General features: G+C 42.0%; 2 protein-coding genes across 35 annotated transcripts in view; one reads left to right on the forward strand and one right to left on the reverse strand.

Moving 5' to 3' along the window:
* ZC3H11A (zinc finger CCCH-type containing 11A) overlaps positions 1-7,665 on the forward strand; it is a 21,662-nt gene extending 13,997 nt beyond the window's left edge. For all 17 annotated transcript variants that reach the window (XM_083445542.1, XM_083445540.1, XM_083445535.1 and 14 more), the window contains exons 13-18: positions 86-589; positions 1,374-1,447; positions 1,931-2,249; positions 3,517-3,689; positions 3,889-3,953; positions 5,812-7,665. In XM_083445542.1, coding sequence (XP_083301668.1) covers positions 86-589; positions 1,374-1,447; positions 1,931-2,249; positions 3,517-3,689; positions 3,889-3,953; positions 5,812-6,070 — 1,394 coding nt within the window. In that variant the 3' untranslated portion in view covers positions 6,071-7,665. The remainder of the gene's footprint in view (positions 1-85; positions 590-1,373; positions 1,448-1,930; positions 2,250-3,516; positions 3,690-3,888; positions 3,954-5,811) is intronic.
* The window catches only part of ATP2B4 (ATPase plasma membrane Ca2+ transporting 4), a 164,761-nt gene continuing 148,699 nt past the window's right edge, over positions 6,640-22,701 (reverse strand). For all 18 annotated transcript variants that reach the window (XM_083445511.1, XM_083445526.1, XM_083445516.1 and 15 more), the window contains one exon: positions 6,640-20,854. In XM_083445511.1, coding sequence (XP_083301637.1) covers positions 20,549-20,854 — 306 coding nt within the window. In that variant the 3' untranslated portion in view covers positions 6,640-20,548. The remainder of the gene's footprint in view (positions 20,855-22,701) is intronic.

Consider the following 22,701-nt stretch of genomic DNA (forward strand, 5'->3'; position numbering starts at 1 on the left):
CAGTTGAAATTTTGACTAACATAAAAATGCAAACTAATTAATTCTATTGTGCATTTTTTCATTTTGCTTTGTGTTTGTGGTGCAGAGAATGCTGCCCAACCAGTAGGCGAAATTCGTGTGAAAACACTGGAAGAAATCCGTTTGGAGAAGGCTAGCCAAAGAAAGGGAGAAATTCATCCCAAGCCCAAGGTTCAAGTAACTTTTACCATTGATGATCCCAATGCAGTGGCAAAACCATCTCCTGCCATCAGGATCAAAACCTTTTCAGAGGTCCTGGCTGAGAAGAAACAGAGGCAAATGGAAGAGGAGCGCCTAAAAGCTGAAAAAGGGAGCCTTGCTGGACCAAAGCATGAGGGTGAGACCCAGAAGCAAGGCTCCTTGGGTTCAGCTGTTTCCAGCAGAAGAAAGCTGGAGGAGCCTTCTGACAAAGCTAAGGACTTTAGGGAGGTGCGCATCAAAACTCTGGAGGAAATCAAGCAGGAAAAAGCCCTCCGAATGCAGCAAAGTGGGGAGAACACCTCAAAGACGCAGATGCAACCTGAGCGAACTCCAGTTGGGAGGAGACAGTTATGCATTACAAAGCCAACAGGTACTATGCATGCCCTGTTTGTAGCACCATTTTACTACCAAATACTCATATTCAGAATGCCTGTTGAAGCATATTTTTTTATAAATGATAAAATTGGTATAAATACTCATGATAGATTTGACTGCTGGAACATAGAGTAGAGCAATATCAGGAACTTCAGCTGCAGAACATACTGTAGTGTACTGATGTCCCCCCGCCCCCTTCCCACACATGGCTCTGAAATGAGCTCAGAGTAAAGGAAGGGAACTAGCATGAGTAGGGTATTCATAGGAGGAGAGTATTGGCAATGGCAGGAGGCGTTAAGCATTCTTCTGCCCTTCAAGTGTCCTTCCTGCATTTTTCAGTATTTCAGCAAATGGGATCGCACATTTTAATTTGACCTTAAATTCAAGTGGGGGTACTCTTTTCAGTTCACTTTGTAGGAGCCTATAAGTAATGCCAGAACAAATATTTCTGGAAAAAACAAGTATTTTCAGCTGGAAGTAACTTAAATAATCAGCCTGTTGGCATGTCACCGTTATGCACATTTTCTAGTTCAGGACGGGATAGGATGTGTCTGGGCAGGATGTGTTCCTCAAAAATTGAGGAATTGAGATGAAATGCCTTGCTTGTAGTGCTTCATGGACCTTGGTGTTGGAAGGTAGCAAGCATTTAAAGCAAGATAGAAGACTGCTGAGTGTGGTGTTCACCCACCTAATTTACCTGTCCTCATAAGGTGGGAAATAGCTGTGCTTCAGGAGAATTAATTCTCCTTTTAGAATGATCAATGTGGTGTTTTTAACAGCTCCTGGAAGAGAAAAAAAACATCTAGCGTTGAAGTCCTCTCCAAGAGCTTTTACATCAGATGCCACTGCGAAGGTAAGTCTTCATTTTGGTACACATTACATTCTGTGTTGAAAAACAGGCCTTGCTACTGATGCATGTTCATTATCATCTAGCATCTTTGGAAACTGCCATTAGACATCTATGTCAGGACTGGCTGTCACGTGATACACAAACCCTGCTTTCTCACCCTTCTAGCCCCATTTAGATCCCATTAGCTAATCAGCTCTGGGCCAAAGTTCAGCATAATATATTTTGACAGCCTATTATGAAGGGCACATCATGCCACCAAGAAACACAATGGGGCATCATTTTCTGACAGACAACCCCAGACTCTGACTGCATCATGGTTATAAAAAGCCAAAAAAGTAAAAACAAACAGAAGTAACAAATCCTGAGCACTATCCAGAGCCAGGCCAACCAAGAAGCATGTCAAGATACTGAAATATTGGGGGGGGGGGCTTTCCCTGGGAAGCACCTGTTTTCTCACCCCTTTCTCATTTCTCATTGTCTACTCAGCCTTTGAATGACGGCATGAGCAATTCACATTCTAAAGTCCAGGTGAAGAGCTTGGAGGAGATAAGGAAGGAGAAGCAACGGCTAAAACAGCAGCAAGAGAGGAAGCCCCAGGAGGAGCAAGTGACTGTGCCATCCGCTGGGGAAGAAACTGCAGAAGGGAAGGCCCTAGGGGCGAAAAATCCTGTATCCCCAGTGACAACAGGGAAAAGCCGTCCACTTACAAAGAGGTTGCTGGTGAGATCCCAGGAGGCAGCGTCAGAGAACGTGGGGTCAGAGGAGTCGAGACTTTCTGCTCAGCCTGTAGAACGAAAGATTAAAGGTAAACAGCAACACCTTGATGGTAATCAAGAGTCAAAAAAAGGTTGGCTTCCTTAAGCTGCTCATAAGAGGTAGAACAAGAGGCTTTTAATTTTCTGCCATCTAGGTTCCTACTTGTTTTAAGTTTCAGCATTGCCCCATGAGCTAAGTAACAAGGTGTGTATTCTTAAGCATACTCCCACATTCCACTTACATGTCCCAGGCGCAAAGGGATGGGACGAATATTCTTGCATAATACTGATACACACACTCCGGAATTGGCAAAACATCTTGAGCTTTCATCTATCTCTGAGATAGCATGTGTGTTCCCAGTTGCTTCAAAATGTAATCTGGGCAACAGCTGTAACTATTTTAATGCCTATGGAAATTAGAGCCTTTTCTGCCTCTTACTATCAACCTGCGTTGCTTACTCTTGAGACAAAGGCACAAAGATGTATGGTATTAAAGGGACAAATCTGAAGCCCAGAGTTCCTCTGGGAAGTCCTGGCGACTGCTTAGCCAGGTAACTGGACCCCTCTTGGTATATGGCATGAAGCTGCACTTGCTCTCTCTCACTCACTGCTAGACAATCTCTGGATGTGGGAGATTTGATAGCATCATATCTGGGCACTGTCCAACACGCCCGAATTGTATGCTTCTGCACTTGTGGCAAAGACACGTTCTTAGTCTTAGTTGCAATAGCATACCCTCCAACATTTCTCTGATGAAAATAGGGACTTCCCATTCCATAATGATAATTTTACTATTTATATCCCACACATCTTACTGGGTTGGCCCAGCCACGCTGGGCAGCTTCAAACATATATAAAAAATAATAAAGCATTAAACATTTAAAAAAATTCCCTATACACGATTGCCTTCAGACAGCTCAGGGGTCAGAGAACTCCCTACCCTCCAACATTTCTCCTGTGAAAATAGGGACATTCTAAGGAAAAGCCGGGCATTCCAGGATCAAATCAGAAACTGGGACAGCTTCTCTAAATCAGGGATGTCCCTGGAAAATAGGACACTTGGAGGGTCTGCAATAGGTCAAAAAGCCCTTTGCAGGATGCTGCATTTTTCATGTAGATAGAGAACTGCCATGTGCAAAGAGCACTGAATCTTTTCGTAATAACAGATCTGACATTTCTAAAAAAGGTCTCGGAGGAAGAGAAGTGCTGTTTTTGGTTTTAAAATGTGCTATTATGGAAAAAAGTTAGGGAGAGAGAAGAGTAACATTGCCATTCTGTGTTCATGGACTAACCTTGAGTTGCTTTTTCATATTCTAGCCAAACCAAAAGTGAATGTGAAACCATCTGGGGTGAAGCCCGTGTCTCCAGCAAAGCAGGCACTGAAGCGCAAAGCATCAGAGAGTCATCCTTCTGTTATTGCTGCAGTGAAGCCTCTGAGTCTCATCCCAAGCGCAAACACAAAGGAGCACCCATCTGAAAACACAGCCCTGGTAAGAAGATGGATTTGTGCTGTTGGAGACTACCTGATAGCTGAAAGTATTAGCTTGTGCTGTAACTTTGCACTTTGAGATAAGTAGCAGGGGTGGGCTTTTTTGCAGAGGGGTAGTAAGATGGATGCTCAAGAATTAAAACAGCATAATGATGATGGAGAGAGAAAAACCTGCCACAAACTTTTTCCCCCTCTCTCAGGCAAGTGCTCCTAGTCTTCCAGAAGCCACAGAAGCCGTTGTTCCTGAGAGAGTGCAGTCTAACAGGTAATTATTTTATCTATCTATCTATAACCCTATTATATGTCACTAAGATTGTCCCTTGGAACAGTTGTGCAAGCTGACTTTGAATGTTTACTAGCCATTACTCAAATGAGATCAAGTGAAAATTAGGATAAGGTCCTTCAGCTTTCTTTCCATGTAGGTTTGCAAGTGGAGGTCCAGGTAACAGGCACTGGGAATAGATTCAATTAAATTTAATGCCATAGGAATCGGGATATAGTGAAGTTCATATTGAAAATTCCAAGACTGTAGTGGCAGATTCTGAAGAAATACAGTTAGGCCAGTAATAGATCATAATACTTGAAGCAGCTTAAAAGAAATTAATACAAATTGTGACTATTTCCCATTGTACTAATTTTAATTTTGTCAACAAGATAGAGTCAAATGTTACCAAGCTTTCACTCTTCAGATCCTACTGCACTGAGGAGATAGCAGTACTCTGGATGAAGTGTTTAGATATCTCATACTAACGCTGACAAAAATTTGCCTTTTAAAGCCAAATTATGATAATTTAGAAACCAACTGCAACTTGACCAGCAAGATCCCAAATCAACAGGCATTTGTTTTTAACATGGGTACCAACAACACATTTATTCTGACATAACCTTTTGTGGTAATGCTATGTGATTTACTTATTTGCAATTAAATGGTATATAAATGCCATAAAATAAATAAATGGCTAGGACTCTACTTCTGCATCTGAAGTAGAATTTGCTCATCGAAGCTTATGCTGCAATGAGCTGATTCAGTATTTTAAGTTGTTCAAGACCTTATGCTATTTATCATACCTGATATTTCCCATAAACTAGTTTCTTAAGTCTTGCATTTTATTTTTCATACTGCTCAGTTTACTTTGAACTTAGCTATCTTAAAAGCAAAAGTAAGATGTGGGTGGTGCTGTGCCTCTTGGGCTTGCCAATCAAAAGGTCACGGTTCAAATTCCTGTGATGGGGTGAGCTCCTGTTGTTCAGTCCCAGCTCCTGCCAACCTAGCAGTTCGAAAGCACGCAGTGCAAATAGATAAATAGGCACCGCTCCAGCGGGAAGGTAAACGGCGTTGCTGTGTGCTGCTCTGGTTCACCAGAAGTGACTTAGTGATGCTGGCCACAAGACCCGGAAAAACTGTCTGCGGAAGCAGACAAACACCGGCTCCCTTGGTGATGAGCATCGCAACCCCAGGAGTCGTTCGCAACTGGACTTAACTGTCAGGTGTCCTTTACCTTTACGGCTACATAGTGTAAACATGCATAGCTGAAGAAGATAGTTTAGTGGCATAGCAGTAATCCAGCTATTTCTTTCTGCTAACCAACTGCTTCCTGACCATATCATAATATGGCCTAGATGACACTTCAACATAAGGCTTCTTCAGGCATTTTAGTGTGTGAAGAGGAGAGCAGGCCGTACATAAGAGGTTTCTAACCATGCTTAGCTGAATGCAGTTAGAAGCCACTGGTGATAGTGCAAAATTCCCTGTCAGTTCTGATCATGCAAGATCCTTAATTCAGACCTTCCTATATATTGCATATTGGTGGGAATGTGGCAGCAAGGATGGGCTGGTGTACACCAACTATACATGTTGCCCTGCACAACACCCCCCTCCCAAATGTTGCTTGAATTCCCATATAAGAATATCATCTCTACTCTTTATGTACCTGCATCCTGCCTATTTAAGTTTCAGATTTGTAACTAACTTATGACCTGTCTGCTGCTAGAGGAGAAACCTCCTGCACAGCTTATTAATATCACACCATTCTACTGGGGCTAAGGGTTCCCCACGTCCAGACAGGATATCTGTTTCCCCCTTGGAGATGTATCATATTGTTATCTTTTCCCTCTTTGTGAAGCTCCGAACTGCATATGGAGAACCAGGCAGCCTCCACGTTGCAAGCAGAGACAGCAGGTGCAACCTCTTCCCATGCAGCAGTAAAAACACGCAGACTGAGCTCAACAGGACCTGGGAAGACACCCACCTCAGTAGACGATGACTTTGAAAAGCTGATATGGGAAATCTCAGGAGGCAAACTGGAAGCAGAGATTGATCTGGACCCAGGAAAAGATGAGGACGACCTCTTGCTTGAACTTTCTGAAATGATTGACAGCTGATTTCATCCCCATATGGTTTATTCTGAGAGAAAATAAATGTTGTATATTTTGTTGGATAACCAAGATTACCCTTTTCTTGGTGAAGTTATGGCAAGTCTTAAAGCACACTTGAACTGATGAAAGAAATTGGCTGCATTTGATTGTCCTGTATTGCCCTGCTGGTCAGAGAGATGTTCCTATATGACTGTCTTGTTACTATCCTGCCCACCTGAAATACTTTGAGAAAACCACGAACATTTCAACTAGGGTCCACTTGTTGACTCAACAACCTTCCTGTATATATTTTTGTTACTTAACTGTCACATTATGTTTTCCAGCCTTGTGGCAAACCTCAATGTCTGTTTCACAGCTTCTTCATTGTGATTTTTTTGGGGGTAATTTCTGTATTCCCAAGTTACTGTGTCAGCTCTTTGAGTCATGCAATTATATTTTCAAATTTGATTCTAGAGCCAGGAGTACAGTTTAAAATGTGGAAGAGCAGAAATGTAGTAATCTCCATCCGAACTTACTGCCACATGGCAAGCGTGGCTTTAGGAAGAAGGAAAGAATATTGAACTTTTTTTAAAAAAAATCTTCCTCACTGTTATTCTGTACCATTTAGACTAGTTTCCACTAGCAAGCATAAACTCCATAAGGCAAAAGCTAAGAATTTTTGTGTGTGTACCTATATTCATTAAAAAGAATTATTGTTTTTAAAACATGCCCTACAAGGGCATGTGAGGTTATTCTCAGGTTTTGTTCTTTTTTTCCTGAACTGATGGCCTTTTTTGCTGATATTGCACCGGTCATTTAAAACAAAGCTTTGGAATGCTGCCTTTTGGCAGGTAAACCAGGTAAACCATATATATGCACTCTTCCCTGCCAAATCCACACAGTTCTCAGCTGTGGTTCTGAAACTGCCCACCTGCAAACTTTTGTACCCATGTTCAGCACTTGAAGCCCCACCAATGATCTTTATTCGGCAGTGTTCCATGAACTCTACAGCGTGGCTGTGGAGACTTGGGTGTATTGTATACCCTATCATTCTTACATCCATATTTCATATGATTACCTTTTGACTATTGTTGTTATCTGCAGGATCTTTCTGGTTGCGTTCCTACCAAGAATAAAAAATTGCTTGATTCTGTTGTAAATATATTCACTTTAACTTGGAAAAACTCTGTGCTTTGCAAGTTCACATTGAAATTTTGCCTGTGCAAAATATGGTTGAATAGAGTCATACTTTTAAATTTATGTTAAAAGCTGCCCTGCATTAACTGCTAGTTGACACATTGCTCCAAAAAAGTGGGAAACCAGAGAACTTCTGACGGTGAACAAAAGTAACAGACATTTGAGACTGTGAATAGTTTGCAATAGTTTGTGTCTGCTTATGCAGAACCTTCTGTTTGTTGACATTTTTCTTCATTTTTTTGTTTTTTGTTTTTCCATACAAGAGATTCCTCTCTAGGCTTTTAACTACAGACTCCATTGCTTTCTGTGCATCTTTTTGTTTTCTATTTAAATCACTGTATCTGAATCAGATATGTTTGCTATTTCTTTAAACAGTCTGCAGGAGAGAGAAGTATTTGTGTTTTAAATAAAGTTAATGTCGGAAATGTGTTTCAATGTTTTATTTCCAAAATGTTGTGCAGAATAGAATAGGAATTTGCCACCTGTCATGGCTTCTCAGCTTTTACTTGCCCCAAATTGAGATGGCAACATAAAAGGACTGAAGAGCCAGATTTCTTTTTTTAAAAAAAGTCTTGCACTAAAAATAGGTCATTGAATTATCGTAGATAATAGAATCAAATTTTGAGGTTAAGTTTATGATGTGAGATTCTCACTGTCCTTTACATTTTTTATCTGCAGAGTTTGATCATAGCTCTTTTTACATACTTGTGAGTTTTCACCTTTCATAAAATAGGGGTAGTCTGCTCCTCTGAGGTGCTTGTACATAGTTGAATGAAAAAATGTATATTTGCATGTTATATATTCAGTGTTCATAAACTATTCAGAAGTTGCCAGGCTCCCTAGTTATAGATTATTAATGCTGCATCATCAGTATCCCTGATGCGTTACAGAGTACAAGAGGTCTCTCAAGTTTACATTCCAGAATCTAACACATGGAAAATAGGAAATGGAGGGTAATACTTGAAAATTATTTCAGGTATATGTGCTTAGGCAAGATAGGGCAGGGCAAAGGTTCTCAAGCTGGTCCAAGCTGCCAAATAATCATGTAGGATGCAGAGTCATAATAAATTTGCTATTTCTATAAATAGGATTCTCCTTAGAACTCTGGGCATTAAGAATAGTATGTCCCCCAGGATGCTTGGAATTAACAAGTTAAATTAAATGTCTGTTTAATGTTAAAAGTAAAGATAAAGAATGCACGGCACCACTGAACTATCATCTAAAAGCCAGCTCAATGAGAGAGACCACTGATGTTCAGGCATGTAAATGGGAATAGTATAAGGGGACAATGCATTTTTGCAGATGTGGCATTTTGTTACAGCATCTATGGTTTTGTATGCAAATTGCATGTTTTTATGGGGGGGGGGGTGCTAATAATTATTGGGCTTACAGCAGGCAGAGGGATGCTTTAATCCTTTCCTGTGATCCCGAGGAAAATCCCCTTTAAACTAGTATTTTCTTTGGAGAGAAATCCCCCATCGGCAACACTAATTTAAGTCTGCCTGCAGTCTTACAGTGACTTATTTGGAAGCAGAAAATAACTGGATTAGGTTCAGACCATCTGGGTTTGTTTACAGGGGAATGAAATCTTGCATCAAACAATGCAATGTAAACTCACCTTTTGAGTTGTACCCTCAAATTTAAAATTAGTGTCCAGCATGTGATGTACTTGTCAAGAGTCATTTACATGTAGATAAGTCTTGTAACAGGGTGGAAAGGTGTTCATAACGCCACCGGTGAAAATGGTTTTGACCTGCTATGCCGTTTCGCTTCATTTGAACACCAGCAGCTTGAAAACATCTAGATTGCTTTACATTTGGACTCTGGAAATGCTTTTTCAGGGCTTCCAACTTAGCTCATGTTGTTGCCCTGGAGAAACTCTGCAAGACTAGCAGCTGACCAACCCAGAGCCAGTGTAGAATGCATAGCTAGCTTTTTTGTTGTTATTTCCTTTCTCTAAGACTACTTCCTGTGCTCCCAAACTGTGTCCTATAAAGATCAATGGAGGGGGGAGCAGATAAGAATATTTCTCCTGGATACAGAAATGTCTCTTGCACAATTCACGGACACAATCATGTCTAAAGAAAACACTTGGCACACATTTTACTAGGGTTGCCATATTTCAAAAAGGGGAAATCCGGACACAAAAGTTGAACTTTTTTGGCAAAACTGCTGACATGGGGGGGGGGGGTAATGGTTGGATTTCCCTGACATCCGGTTTCTGCCCGGACACTGCTTCTGACTGCAGTATTCTGGTTACGTCCTGGAAATTCCAGATGTATGGCAATCCTAATTTTACTCTCTTGTTAAAATCCATCTTAATTTGGGTTGGATCATGTCCATAATTAAAAGTGCTGCTTGCACTTCAGCTAACCTGGTGTCCTCCAGATACTGGACTGTAACTCCCGTCAGCCCCAGTGTCAGTATGCTATCTGGGACTGATGGAAGTTATAGTTCAAAGCCTCTGCAGTGCACCAGCTTGGCAAAAGCTGCACTAGGCAATATAATCACTCTGCAATTTATCCAGGCAGATAAAAGTCACCATCCCTTACGGTGATTGCAAATAATTGCTATTAGCACAGTAGGCTGATGGAACATGTCTTGGGCACATGATGCATGCCAGAGCTGCTTGAAGTAAAGGGAACATGTGATTGTCCTACCTCAAAAGGGGAGGTTCCAAACAGGCAGCATTAGACTGGGTCTTCTACATCAATGATTAGATTAAAAGAGGTCAAATAATTACTAGGTTTTGAGACTATCTAGCACCTGGCCTTGAATGCTTCACTGATAAGCCCAGTGAGGAAATGAACACTTGTCTTTTAGCAGGATAAATATTGGTCCAACATGTCCTTCATGATCTAGTGTTTCCTCCTCCTATTAGCAGGCAAGGCCAATTCAAGGTTTGAAGGGGTCCTTGGCAAAATGTCTTCCCATGATCCTTGCAGCAGCAAGTGCTCTGATGAAGTGGCCACTGTAAATTCTCACAATGCCCCAGCGCTGACACATTATGGGCACTGTGGAAAATTTCAGTGACAAGTCCAAGACCTCAAATGGGGGCTAGTTTTATGTCCCTGGGTTCTGAGTCTTCTTCCCTTGGTGATTCTCCAGATGGCTTCTCCTACCATTCCTCCATGTCCAACTAGTTCATGACAGCTGGCCACCATGACAGCTCCAGGAAGACAAAACTAGGATTGTAATGACAGTGCAGTGCGCCTGTGGGGCTCTTGAATCCTTGGGGATGGCCCAGCCCTTTCCCCAGAAGGTGCAAGCTTTCATTAAAAGAAAGCAAGGCAGCAAACTTAAGCACACTTACCTTGGAGGAAGTACAATTAGGTTCAATGGACAACTCTGGGATGGTGCCACATAACTTTAACCCTTTTACTTGTGGATATTTAAATGAATTCATGCATCCCCTATTCTATTCACTTAATTGTATTACCCATCAGGCTACCTAGATTTCTCATCTGGCTATTTTGCAATCAATCCCTCTCCCACCCCTACTCTACCATACTACCAAGTTTTTGGCTGCAGCATTAGTTGTATGAGGTCAAATGAGCAGAACATCTCAAGCAATTTACTACATACTGGAGTGGCTCCGCTGCCATTTAGCCAGACAATTTCATATGTTAGTCCAAACAGTTGGATGTGTTCACATCTGCAAATGCACCAACACCATTGGGTGAGTTAAGAGGGGGCACAAGTGGGGCACTATTTAAGAGCCCACAAGCAAGGCCTCAGGCTTCCCAAACATGGTTCAGTTCTTTGGGACGGCAAGATTCAAGGCCAGAAACTAACCACATGTGAACAATCTCTTCATTTTTACTCCTTTCCACCCTCCCCTCAAAGCTCACAACTTGACACAGCTGGAGACGCAAAACATACCAAGAAGCAGAAGAAATGGGCCACATTTTTGATTCTTTTTATTTACAATTAATTTTTAAAAAATGCTTGCCCATGGACAACGGATGGCCTCACACACGCAGGCTGGATTTGTCAGCGACGGACTGTGGAGGACCACATGACGGCGACAGACACAGAAGACAAGAGGCAGTAAATATTCGGCACTGATATCTATTGAGGCTTTGCTTGGTTTACGCTTTTTAATTGTTTTACCGTATTTCTCCTTTTTCTTTTTGCCAATAGAATGAGGCAGTGATCTGCTGGGTCCAATTTCTCTGTTTACAAGCAGCAAATAGCCTGAGTAAACAATCCCAATCCAGTTTTCTAGAAATCATGAAGCCAACAGACTTGTTCAGAAAGTGGGCAAGGCCCAAAAACAGCCAACAAACTAGCCTCCCTAAAGATTTTGGACTGTTTTTTGAATGGACGGAGGGAGTCTGATTCCACACCCGCTCAGACAAAAAAGTATTGTGGCCAAAATGAATGATAGGATTTAAGGCCAAGGGAAGCAACATTGACTTCACGCAAACTGGCGACACAAAAGGCAGCAACTGCAACTTGCACCGGGGATTCACTGTGAAACATTGAGCTGGATGTACTCCTGCCTGCTCATGGGTGCCAGAGGTTTACTTTGAAACTGATCTGGACCCCCCCAAAAGCCCAGCTACTTTTCTGCTCAGACTGGGGACTCTTATATTCACTCTCACTCTTCTGGTTCTCTTATCGCTATTCCTCACAAACCTGTGCACTTGAACTAACATGAGATTTATCCCATCAAAACCTGTAATATTTGAGTTTCTAGAAAGAATTCAAAGTCACCTATGCAGGCTGCTGTGTAACCTCCAAAAGGAACTTCCGTGCTGACCCCATTAAGATGGATAGTCTGCCAAGAATTCCAGCTTGATGGCTTTGTCCATCTGAAATTTTCATCTAATTTCAGGCTGTCATCAATTGGCTGTTTGAGAAAACACGAGCCATTGAGTCCTCTAGCTGTTATACCTATAATGCACACCTATGTTGCAACACTAGCAGGGACACATGTATCTGTAACTTGCACTATACTTGCTAATGTTTGATGAAGCCCGTAGCATATACCCAACTATTGATGCTGTGGCCTTTAGGCTTATCTTGTGTGAAAAAGGCAGGGACCTGCTGGCCAACCCTGCTCCTGCAGTCATGTCACCATTCCCAAGAATGCTGAAAAGGTTGGAAAGTGAATTTCTGCAGTGAAGACCACCCTGTGTGCATGATTGTTCAGGGTCCTAAACCCCATGCAGAAGCTTCACAAATGCAGGAGACTCCCCGCTGCATGCGTTTGCTCTTCAGCTCATGGAAAGAAGCATGCATGGAAACAGTGACATGACGGAGAGGCAGCATTAAGACTCATGTGCATAATAAACTGAATGCCTGAACAGGGCTTCCTTTTTTGGTCTCTAATAGATCTTGGTCCCAGGATTGCCAATGAAGTCTTACTTGGGAGTGGCTGTAACCTGAAATCTCCAAAAGTTCCTCTATCACTCATTTGTCAAGAAACAGCAGCTGCAAATCATCGGCAGATGATGGAACAGGGAGCGTGGGCAGTGGTGGGCTGGTTGAAAGGCACAAAAATGGCAGCTTTCACATCTACCAGGTTATGGCACAAAAGGAGCACAGGTCACATGCTAACAAGAATCACACAGGCCACAGAATTCAGACAATGATCAGGTAAATAATTGATCTGCTCTTTTAAAGGAAAGTCCAACAACCACAAGTAATTTGGCATCATTGTATGGCAGCATAGGAAAAACAACCACAATAGGAAACTGCTCAGCTATAACATCTGTATCTCACTTGCAATTTTGGAAGCAACGATGACCTTGCTGTGACCCTGCAATCATCCTGCTCTCTGCCAAGTACTTATTTGGCTCAGGTTTTTAATCACAAAGGGATATTATTACAAAGAATTACATACAAAGAAAATCATGGCCCTTTGGAGATTCACAGGCCTGCTTGCTTCTCTCCCCAGCCTGAGATCACACTAACACATTTCCCTACTCTCCAAAACAGCAAACTTCTCCATTAGCATTACTTGACCATTTGTTTTAGCATTATCCTGGCCTGATTTAAATGAGACTTTTGTGCACAAAAGCAAAACAACCCTGGACAGGATTCTATGGGGCTCAGCACATTTAAAACCATGAGCCTACCTGTGCATGCCAGCAGTCTGTGTTGTTGTGTAAATGCTACCCTTGCTGAATCTGTTGCATGGGCTGAGAATCCAGTGGCTAAATCCAAAAAGAGAGCCAGGCTCCCTCATCTTTAATAGTGGTGTTGAAGAGCTAAGCTCATCAGGTGTAACTTATCATGCAGACAGCACCTGATGACATTCCTGCTCTAAAAGGTGCAGGAGATGACCTTGTTTCCACAATTGACCACCCTAGCAGAGAACTGCTTTCAATAGGCCAACAAGCTATGCGAAACCCTGCATAGGCAAGGGCTTTTCACACATCCAGAGTCTCATTTAAATCACACTGCTGAGAAACCTCAAGAATGGCGCTTGGTAAGCAGGAACCACCAACAAACTGGAAAGTAATAGGGTTATTATAATTTCCCAGACTTAATATAGGAGCAAGGCTTCAGTTCCCTCATTCAAGAAACTGAATTTGAGCAGGTGTTGCGTCTTGTTGATTAAAGGAGAAACACCTGCTCAACTTTCACTTCTAGGTCACTATTAGAAACAAAATAAACTTTCTGCAGTTGTTCCTTATCCAAATGGAGAGCTTTTGCTCAAATCCCCTCTGTTATCTTCACAGAATGTTGACTTAAGAAATATGTTTTGGAATAAGCTGGGGGATTTGCTTCCAACAATATTTTTGGGATGAAAAATGTTTGATCATAAAATACAAATTTAAGTGAAACAGACCAGTTTTCTAGCTTGCCTGATCCACTGAATCTTGCCCTTTCGGTGCACAATTCTCCTAGATGCAGAATTCACTCCTGCTTAACCCTCTTCCAGCATGAGCAGGGTACAGACTGGATTCTAAAAACATTTATATCCTGTCTCACTAGTTAGGTTTGGAAATATGGGGGCTTCTTTTGCTACTATCCTATAAGGATCAGCTGCATTGTTGAACCATTGCACTGCACTATGAAGTAATCCTGCTTACTCTGAAGGGGAGTACAGCTGCAAGCCCATAATCACTTAGCTGGAAGCAAGTCCCAATGAATTTAATGGCAGAATGGGAGTTACTACTCAGCTGTCATGTATAGAATAGAGAGGAGGGAAGAAAAGCAAGATGTTAAAGTTGCAAACGTTTGCTGTAATAAGAGATTTTTTATTCTTCCTATTAAAGAAATGTGGTGGAGCACAATACCCTTCATAGACTGAAGACATTTTGCATCTCATTTTGCTGAATGGTGCGGATTGTTTCAGACACCCCACTTTTAGCAGGTACCCCATGGAAGTTGAAGGACATACATTTATTTCACCATATGTGCATCATGAAAACGTATTGTGGCTCAAGGAGAATGATCAGAACACTTTTTGCCAGGTTTTTATGATGAACCATAGGGTGTGATAAGTGCACATATCTAGCTCATTCAATGCCTGATTCAAGAACATGCTTTCAAAGTGCTCAAACCACAAGTGTAATATATGAACTGATCTTTTCATCTTACACTCAACAAACCTACTGAAATGGAGCATTCTATTTTTGCTCCTGTGGTACTTTCTTGGAAAGGATAAGAAATGCTAGAAATAACATTATTATTTGTTTACAGATCTTAACTGCTGTAACTGGAGTAAGTTGCTGCCTTATGTTAAGAACATTTATTATCCATGTTGTTTCTCCACCTTTGTGGGCTTGTGATTAAAAATCCACCATTTGCAAAGCACTGCTTGCTGCCTTTCAGCCGTTGAAATAAATTATCATTTGGATTTCTCTCTGTGCTGGCATGCTGCCTGGGCTAGTATTTGATGGCTCTTTCTGGACCTTGCAGAGAGGTGACCGAAGTGGCAGAGGTTTTGTGCAGCTGTGCACACTGGATATTGAAAACGTCACATCAATTTTAGTTATATATATTTTTTAAAGACTGTTTTCACACTACAATTTTGTTCCAAGCCAAACTTTTACATTCCTTCAGGTTCTCCTTCATCTCAGCTTCAGTAGATGATCAGTGACTTCAAAAACTGGTGGGACATATATTGAAGACATCACGGTTACAAGTGGGCACAGTTTATTCTCTCAACGCACTCACGCACTGTTTTTGCTCAACAGCAAAAAATGCTTTATTAGTTCAAAACTTTTATCCCTTTCCCCGCCTGTTGCACCTTTGAAAAAAAAATTGGCTTGATTTCCCCATCATGGTTCCAATCAGCATTACCTCTGCTTGGAGTTTCAAATGTTCTGGAAGAAGCTCATTGTCAATCATTCCAATCCCTCCCTCCTTACCCCTCCCCCCAAACAAAACAAAAAATTCTTCCCAAGAACCATATAAATACATGCAAAACATTGTACATAGAGATTAAATAATATCAAAATGCAATTACAGATCAGGTGCACTTTAAGCTGGACTCTAGAATATGGCAAACACATCAGGGTACATATTGCTTTGAAACCACCATTTGTTTATGTCATGCATACCACATAATATTCAGTCTTTTGTTTTGTCTTTTTTTTTCTTTTTTTATACAAAAATACCAGTGCTTATTATACTAGTTACTGGAAAAAAGGGGGAAGAAAACGTAAATTCTAATCTGCATGCTTCTTTAGAAAAGCCTTTTCATTCAAATAAATATATACACAAATATCTATTCCAATACTGTATATATATTTATTCATGGGCAGAAAAAAACAAACAAGTAGTCTTAGCCATGGGTTCATCAAAGGGCACATGAATTTGCAGATTTTGGCCCTTTTGGTTAGCAGGGTTATTACCATGACTGCAGAGAGTGGGAGAAGGACCGACGTGGAAGCTACATTGCTTCCAATATATGATTGAAGGTATTCTAAAGGCAGAGTGGACAAGACAAAGAGAGAGAGTTCTCGTCGCAGCCATATTCTCTCCTCAGTGGTGCAGGCAGCTTGTCCTTCTCTCATCAAGGTGCTCTGCTGAGGAAGAAGAGCCCTTGTCCAGAGTTAACCTTGACCGGTGACTTCTTGAGCAGGTGTGAAAAGATGATGGTTGGCATTAGGCTTCCAAGACCTCCCTGCTCCTCTTTAAAACTGTGGTTGCGATCAGGCTTGCACCCACCTCAAGCATTTGTCTTAACCTCAACCAAAAGGAAGAGTAGACCGGGATGGAGAGGGGGAGATGCTGTAAAGTGGACACAGTTCCTCTGGGTGGATGAAGGGGATCTTGGGATGTGGACCATTTAAAATTAAAGGCCTTAGGAGTCTTCAGTGGACTTCAGCTCCATCACGATAGAGCCTTGTGTTGATTTCGAAGAGAAGAGGCAAGTGAAAACACAGGCAGAGAATTCCAGTAACAATTCAAAATTTGCCCTTAAGCAAGACTGATGTCTGCTCATGACTGCCCATGGCTAAAATTACAATTAGATTTGTTTTCCTTCTGTAGTTGTCTTTTTGTGTTTTAAAATAATATTATCTTAAAACTTATTGCACAAAACTTTTGAAAAAAATTAAGTCAGATCCCTGTGCGACTCAATAAAAATAACCAATTACATAATTCTAACTCCTAAAAATGGATAGTCTTCATTGCACACAGGAAGTGATGTAATGTCTTTGGTACCAATCTGCCAATTTATTTAACAAAAAGAGAATAAATTCCTACGATTAAGAACTGGATGCAAAATTATGTCCAGGGTTTCTTTTTTCTCTCTTATAAAACAACAACAACACAGCATTCCAAGGCAAAGTAACACACATCACAGGATATTACCTCATTTCCTGACTGGCATGGCACAACCTTGAATTATCCCCACCCCCCAAGGATCACTCGATTGGCAGCAAATATCTTCCCGCCCTTCATGGTATGTTTCAGAGAAATTGCAATCTATCCCCATCCCCGAAAGGCAGATCATACACAGAACTAGGCTTTGGTGCGTGGATTGCCTTACATGGATGCTATCTAAATGCACATAAAAGGATGCCTTGTGGACTTAAAACAACAGCAGCCCTGCACCCTACCAGGTGCTGGTCTTTGTTGAACTGGTTTTACTTATCTTTCCGCTAAGACGTGGCTGGTGCAGTCAACCTTTGGCAGTGCTGTTCAACTGTTTGGGAAGGTGGTGGTAGTGGTGACTTAACTGAGGTCTCCCTTGCCCCTCCATCCCCCAAACAGGTGATCTGTGCCATGGAAGCCCAAAATGCTGGCCATTCATTTTGGGGTATGTGTGTGTGTGTGTGTATCCCTACATGACTGTGGATTGGGGCTCGTGCCTCATATCTTCAGCACTCTTTCTCGGCCACATGTTTTGTTTTGTTAATAGTTCCTGAATAACTTAAGCCAGCCAACTGCTGCCAGTTATATCAATGAAACTAAAATAGGAAAGAAAGAAAAAACTAAAACCCAACCTATTTTACATTAAGAATGTTATGCACAATAAACACTTATACTTTAAGCAACCAGCCATATCAACATAATTTATATAAAAAACATTTCTGTATAACACAACTGATTTCTTTTTTTTTCTTTTTAAAGTACAAAGATGGCTGTTCAGAGAAAAGGAAGCCGACTGGAGTCTGGCCCATCGCTAAATTCCAACCGCCAGCCATGTGACTACATTCCACTGCAGTGACATAACTCAGCAGTTCTGTTTCCTTTAAACAAAATACATATGGCTGACTTAAAAATATCTGTTTCTGATCTAAAGAAAACTATATATTTTTTGCATAATATTTATATAATTATTTCCCCACCTGCCCCTCCCTCCCGAGGAAGCTAGACACACAAAAAGAAAAACAATGGACTAAAATGTAGGCCAGACCCCCCCCCCTCACCACACCGGTCAATTACAGATCTCTGGGAGTGACTTTGTGAGGGCCACGTTTTCTTCTTCCAAAACATGTTTGAGGTAAGGAAAAATATCAAAGAAACAACAGCAAAAAAACTATCAGGATCCCCTCCCACGAATATTTATGCAAGCGCATAACACCACTTTTTTTTTGCAAGTTTTTAAAATAGAAAAATGACCTTTGAAGCAATGTAATCTTTAGAACGTAACTAAACAAAAGTTTTTCTTAGTCTTGTTTGATAGGTCACACAGCAAGAGATGGCAGTTTCCCTCTTTAAATTCCTCCCGATGTTCGGATGAATGGAAGTGAATTTATCTGGAAGGAAAACAGGGTTGTGGGGATGGAATGGTGCCTTATTTGCAATTAAGATGGTCACTGATGGTTATTTCTCCCCACCCCCCCACCCCCCGAGATATTAGCAGCTCCTTGCGCCTAGCACTGAAGTCCTCTTTACACCAGCATTGGAACAGAAGATCTACTGAGAAGGGGTTTTCACAGGTCTACCTCAAACTTGCAATGGAATTCAGGAATCAACCCGCAAGGCGAAGGGGTTTTGAGTTTAAAAATGAAACCAAAACACTCAATTAAGTTTCATTTTGCTTGTTTCTTTAAGGAACACTTATCTCTTGGCAAAGTACCGTCTCCCCACGTGGCAGGCGGTGCTTTGGGCAGTGCTTAGACAAGGCACAGGAGTTTCTGCTGTGCGTTCTTCCAAAGGAAAGCTGTACACTTTTGAACGTCGGGGTGATGGCCAGAAAGGAGATACAGCTACAAGCAACTAGGCTCTCTCTTTGCTTCCAGGCAGCACTTCCCAGGTTAAGCATTCTGTCGTGACCCATCACACCAAGTTTTGCCCTCGGTTTTTAAAACTGCGGATGCCCATGCTTTACATTCTCTCTCTCTCGTACAAACTGGCCCTCACTGAGATATGCTCTGAAGAGTTCCAGCAAGTTCCCCATATGACTACACACTGCAAGGCTGTTGCCCGACCAGCATCTTAATACTAGGAGATGTGTGCTAAGATGAGGATGACGCCACCCTCGTTCAATGCAAGAGCTGATTTACCTTCTCCAGCATTTTTTTTTAAAAAAATATTATTATTATTAGGCAGCTTAAGCCGCAACATCAATTTTGGGGAAAGGATGCAGGCCGGTTTCAGTGAAATGAAAAGGGAAGGCACTCCTAATGAGAAATGTGGAGAAGCTGTATTGCTATGCCTCATTCAAATTATAACTGAGGAAGGTGCTTTGTGATGTAACTAGGCCCAACTCCATAGCACCAAGTCATTTGCAATTTCACAAAGGCGTTTACATTCCTGTTACACTGTTAACTCTTCAACACACAAAATGCAAGAGAAGCTGTAGTAATAGCTCATTACTAGAGCTGGTCTGGCCCAACTTCTTTACATTTTGCACTGTCTAAGGAGCTACCCCTCTTCCCATAATAAGCCTTCTGAAAGTATACAGCGACCATGGTCTGGACTTATGCAACGTTATTTGGGATCATTTATTATTATTATTATCAGGCGTGGAATTGGGATGTTGACCTTATAGGGCCAATGACTTCATTAATCTGAGAGTCAAAATAGTAAAACCCTAAAGTCAAATTGAACAGAAATCACCTCAGCTAACACAGAGTGCCTATGTGATCTGCTCTTAATTCATACACAACTCATTTCCCCCAGAGGCCATGTTTCATTCTCTCAGAGAAAATGGTGCTCTCATAACTCCTTGTTGCTTGGCCTTCTTCAAGCCACATTGTTTAGAAGACATTTTTAAGACTTTAAAAGTCACTCTTATCTCTGGTGATTGATACCACCATGGAAACAGAGAGAGAGAGAGAGAATACACAAACAGAAAAATGGTAAAAATCAGGTACCATTCCCTCTCCCCTCCCCCCCAATGGAAGACTGGGTTCACTTTCATGTCCAATACCTGATTCAGATCCCCCTCTGATAATGGCATCCTCTTAGTGCCCATCCCTTCTCCCCAAGGGCACAGGGAGGCACCTAAGATTCAGATTCTGCACATAAAATAGAGCTATCCCCACAACTGCACCATCTGATGTTGTACACACAGCTGCTTTAAGAGAATCTGAACCTTGTTTCTTCACGCATGCAACTTCAACAAGGGAAAGTGACTGTTACAGACACATGGAACCCAACTTGAAGGAACAAGACGTATCGAAGCTGGCAGTTTCTCTCCTGAGAAACTCTCTCAAATAATGGTTGCGAAAACAATGGTTGAGAAGCAAATCTCTAGCCATGTGGTACTGTGGTTCCTGCGGCTAAATAATCATAAATGGGGGGTGGAGGAGGGAGAGAGGGAGGAAATAGGCATATATGTATTAGCACTTAACAGGAAGTGGCTGCAGTGTATGGTCAGATGTTGGTGCCTAAGTTGCATGGAGGGGGCGGAAGGTGGGGAGAAAGAGGAGGATCAAAGTTCAGAGGTCAAACTGATGTTTCCAAGCTGTGTAAAGGGCTTTCTGGCTCCGGAATGGTGTCCTCAGCTGTATCGCTGTCCACTGCATTGTTATTTTTGTTGAGGGGTGAGGACTCGCCTGGGCTCTCCTCACTTTGCTTTTTGAGTTCTTCAGCTTCTGGGTCTTCGTCAGTGCCATCAAGGAATGGGGTCCGAGGCTCGTCTTCCTCCAGGATGAACTCTGGGTGAGTCATGAAGTTATGAATGGAGCTTCTGGATTCGGGTTTCTCGAGGCCTTCATACAAGGAGCTACGGAACGCATTCACCACTTTGATCTGTATCAAAGAGGGATTGGGGAGTAAAACAGACAAACAAGCAAAAACACAAAAGTGAGCGGTGGCCAGAGAGAGCTCTTCAGGACTTCAGGGGGAAGAAGAACTCAACAGGTATAATGAAAAACAAGAACAGCAGCGGCAGCAGCAACAACAACAATAGTAGTTTTCAACAACAAAAAAAAAGCTAAAATCAATCTTAAAAAGAGGACCTATGGAGAACCAGAATGGCCACATGGGTCAAAGGTCAGGCACTATGCGTGTGATGGGGCAACCAACTATGAGGACGCTTCAGGAGCTGCAAGAAAAGACATGTAACATTTCTAAGACAATAGCTTTGAAATGCATGGACATTCAAAGCACAACCATTCTCAAATGTGTGTCTATGTGTTCAGCAGCAGCAACAACAAATACCCCCAATAAAACAGCTCAAAGTGGCAAGTAAAGACATGTACTCTTGCAAAGTGTGATTTGCTTCAAGGTGAAATTAGGCAGGGAAGCGGTGGTGTCACTTTTAAATTTCCAAACCTATAAAGATTAATTAGCTGAATGTGTCTCTCTCCCGCAAACAAACACCAAAAAATTGATCAAGACCGTGTACTGCAGCAAATCCAAGCAGAATGCCGATAATGATTAATGTACCAGTGCGCATGCAAGAGTTAACCTGGTGATGGCTGCTAAACTGCAGGAGCGCCAGAACCATCTTACGAGTCAGTGTGCTTTGCAGTTGGCAGCAATTACTAACTGCAGACCTAGCTCTGAATGCGTGGGGAACTGTGGCCCTCCAAATGCTGTTGGACTACAACTCCCACCATTCCTAACTATTGGCTCTGCTGGATGGGGCTCATGAGAGTTATGAGTTCAGCAACGGCTGGAGGGCCACGGTTCCCCTGCCCTTGCTTTGCTAGCATCCAGCTGCTCAGTACAGGAGCTGGTTCAGTGTTCTTGGCTTGTGGAAACACCCCCACAAAAAAAAAAAAAGCCCAAGGAAAGGACATTCAGTGTGTAGCCATATGGGCATTTTGGGCTGATCACAGACTAGACTATCTCTTCTCCAACTCACTTTTCTGGTGCAGAGAGTCTTGGTAAGAAAGAAAAACTGAGCTTTCGACTCCCAAACATAGCTAAGAAACTAGGCTTCTACACAGATGGCTCTTTAACAGTAACGTCTGTAGCTCTAAGCACATTTGGTAGCGAAACATCAATGCTAATTTCCTTTGGCTGCTTAGAAAATCTCAGACTCAAACTCAGAGCATTCCTATCCCTCCAATTCCCATTTCAATCACAGTTTGCTCGGTCACATGAGTAAAGTGCAAATCACATTTCCAGAACAATGGACTTGAGACATCTTCCCTTTACAGGATGAAGCATATTTTTGTGAAAGTCACGCTTACCCAGACAAACCAACACAAACATGGAAGTGTGATGATCAGAACTTGCTGTTCCCCAGTCTAATCATATAGGTATGAAATATGAATAAGTATATTACTTTCCACAAAGCATAATAAATAAAATGCATCCCAGCAGTATAATATATCACAATGTAATTTGTATTTTATGCAGAGATGGCTGACAATTACCGGTAGTACCTTAAAAAAACCATTCTAATTAATAACAGGTCCAAAAGCCAGTGGCGTAGCGTGGGTTGTCAGCACCCGGGGCAAGGCAAGTAATTTGCGCCCCCTAACCTATGGATTTTAGCAGGGGGCAGAGAGCTGCGAGTGCGAGCGCGCCCCCCCCCCAGATGTTGCGCCCGGTGCGGCCGGCCCCCCCTGCACCCCCCACGCTACGCCACTGCAAAGAACTACCTATTTATCAACTAGGGGGGAGGAATCCCCACTCCCTCTTTT

The sequence above is a fragment of the Podarcis tiliguerta genome, assembly GCF_965153285.1.
Source record: "Podarcis tiliguerta genome assembly, chromosome: 6".
NCBI classification, from domain to species: Eukaryota; Metazoa; Chordata; class Lepidosauria; order Squamata; family Lacertidae; genus Podarcis; species Podarcis tiliguerta.